Source organism: Bos javanicus, chromosome 10 (genome assembly GCF_032452875.1).
Source record: "Bos javanicus breed banteng chromosome 10, ARS-OSU_banteng_1.0, whole genome shotgun sequence".
In the NCBI taxonomy this organism is placed as follows: Eukaryota; Metazoa; Chordata; class Mammalia; order Artiodactyla; family Bovidae; genus Bos; species Bos javanicus.
This window is the reverse complement of record NC_083877.1, coordinates 22,992,199-22,994,201: the sequence shown is the minus strand read 5'-3', so window position 1 is coordinate 22,994,201 and position 2,003 is coordinate 22,992,199. Positions and strand designations below refer to the sequence as shown.

Here is a 2,003-nt window from a genome sequence, read left to right as displayed (position 1 = left end):
AGATTGAGGGCAGGAGGAGAAAGGTACAGCACAGGATGAGGTAGTTAGATAGCATCACCGACACAATGCACATGAATTAGAGCAACTTTGGGAGATACTGAAGTACAGTGTAGCCTCGGGTGCTGCAGTCCATGGGGTCACAAAGTTTGGACATGACTTAGTGACTGAACAACAACAAAAAAGTGTTTAAAACCTGTAGATACCAAGTTTTGTAGGAGAACATTACAGCATTATGTCACAGAAAGATCTGGCATACTTATCTTTCAATTTATTTTACAAAGAGAAAAATAATGAGCCACTAACAAGTGAGACTGAACACTTTGGACCAATGACATAGAAAATGTGACATCAGGACAATGCCAGGACACATGGTCTAATAAATGCAATTCTATACGTGGAGGGGACAGGACTGAATATCCTGATCTTGCTCAAAGTCTAATAAATAAGACTCAATTTCAAATTTAAAAACAATATTTTATTCCTGTACAATTTCATTCAAAATTTATAACTGAATAGATGCTGAAAGTCAGATGAACTGATTTTTTGTGTCATTTCATGCTGAAGTAATTTTATTTATTGAAAAACCTAAATAGAGTCACAAAACTCAATACAAAGACAGAGATATATTAATGATTTTGAATAAAATTTCCATTCACCAAGAAGCCTAAGATCTGCAACTTCTTTAAGAGAGTCATTACATTCTGGATGGAGAAAAGTAAGAATAGGCTAAATGAATGACCTGTTAGTAGATTACAGAAAGTTTCATAGGCTATAGTAAATTATATCTTAAACAGGATGGCAAAACTATTTTGCTGAATAATTATCAATGTACGTCAACTTGCTTAATATTCAGTTCTCCTCCACTCAAATTTTAATACTGATTGTTTTTTTCATGCCTTCTTTCAGGATCTGCCTAATTTAGTGACCAGGGCAAGACAAGCAGACAAAGTAAAGGTTTGTGGCGAGCCAGACTTTTTCCCATGTGTGCACAGACCACATGGTCTATGAACACGTCAGCCCCCATTTCCTGTTGTGGGGAGTCACACAGGTACCGGGTAGTATGTATATGAGCTGCCAGGCACTCAAAGGCACTGAACTCTCAGCTTGAGGCAGAACTAAGCACATTTGTGCAGGGAAATCCATGCCTCATGCTGCTGTCCAGTCTGCTCTGGGTGTTCATGGCCATCGCCTTCTCTGGTAGGGATGCTTCCAAACAGGAGTGCGAGTGTTCAGGGTGAAAGGCCTGCACACAGGCACGTGGAGCTTCACAGGGACTTGGGGAAGAAAGGAGGACTGGAGAAAAGCAAGAGTCAGGATTTCAGTTTGGTTTTTGGGGGTGTGATCTGAAATGAGTCTAATTCCTGCACTATTTTATTCACTGCTTCATCTCTGTTTTCTGATTTTTTTTTCCCACAGGATCTGGTGTGGCCCAGAAAGTTACTCAAGACCAGTCAGATGTATCCAGCCAAGTGGGGCAGTCAGTCACCCTGAACTGTCGGTATGAAACAAGTTGGAGCACTTACTACCTTTACTGGTACAAGCAACTTCCCAGTGGACAGATGACTTACGTTATTCGTCAGGATTCAGAAGCGACAAATGCAAGGAAAGACCGCTACTCTGTAAACTTTAAGAAAGCAGATAAATCCATCAGCCTCACCATTTCAGCCTTACAACTGGAAGACTCTGCAAAGTACTTCTGTGCTCTCAGTGACTCACCGTGCTTGAAGTAATAGGAAAAGCTGTACAAAAACCCCAGAGCTTAGTAAGAGAGAGCCCCCCTGCTGCAGGACCCCAGCTGAAATGAACACCCGCAGATCCCAGACAAGAAATGATAGTCCTGTGGTTATTTAAGTTGTGGTCTAGATCAGAAGATTTAGTTCTAGTTAAAGGCACCTTCTACGTTATTTGGAAACAGGTGTCCAGAGTAATTTTCTACTAATATATTCTCCACTTGAATTTTTGACTTTAAATCAACTGTACAGAACATGGGTATAGTTGTCTAA

At 40.5% G+C, this 2,003-nt stretch overlaps 1 gene segment (V, D, J or C); it reads left to right on the top strand.

Moving 5' to 3' along the window:
• The first annotated feature begins 946 nt into the window (after nt 1-946).
• Nucleotides 947-1,730, top strand: LOC133255501 (T cell receptor delta variable 1-like). The segment is given in 2 exon segments: nt 947-1,197; nt 1,417-1,730. Coding segments are annotated over 2 exon segments (363 nt in total).
• Nucleotides 1,731-2,003: the final 273 nt, after the last annotated feature.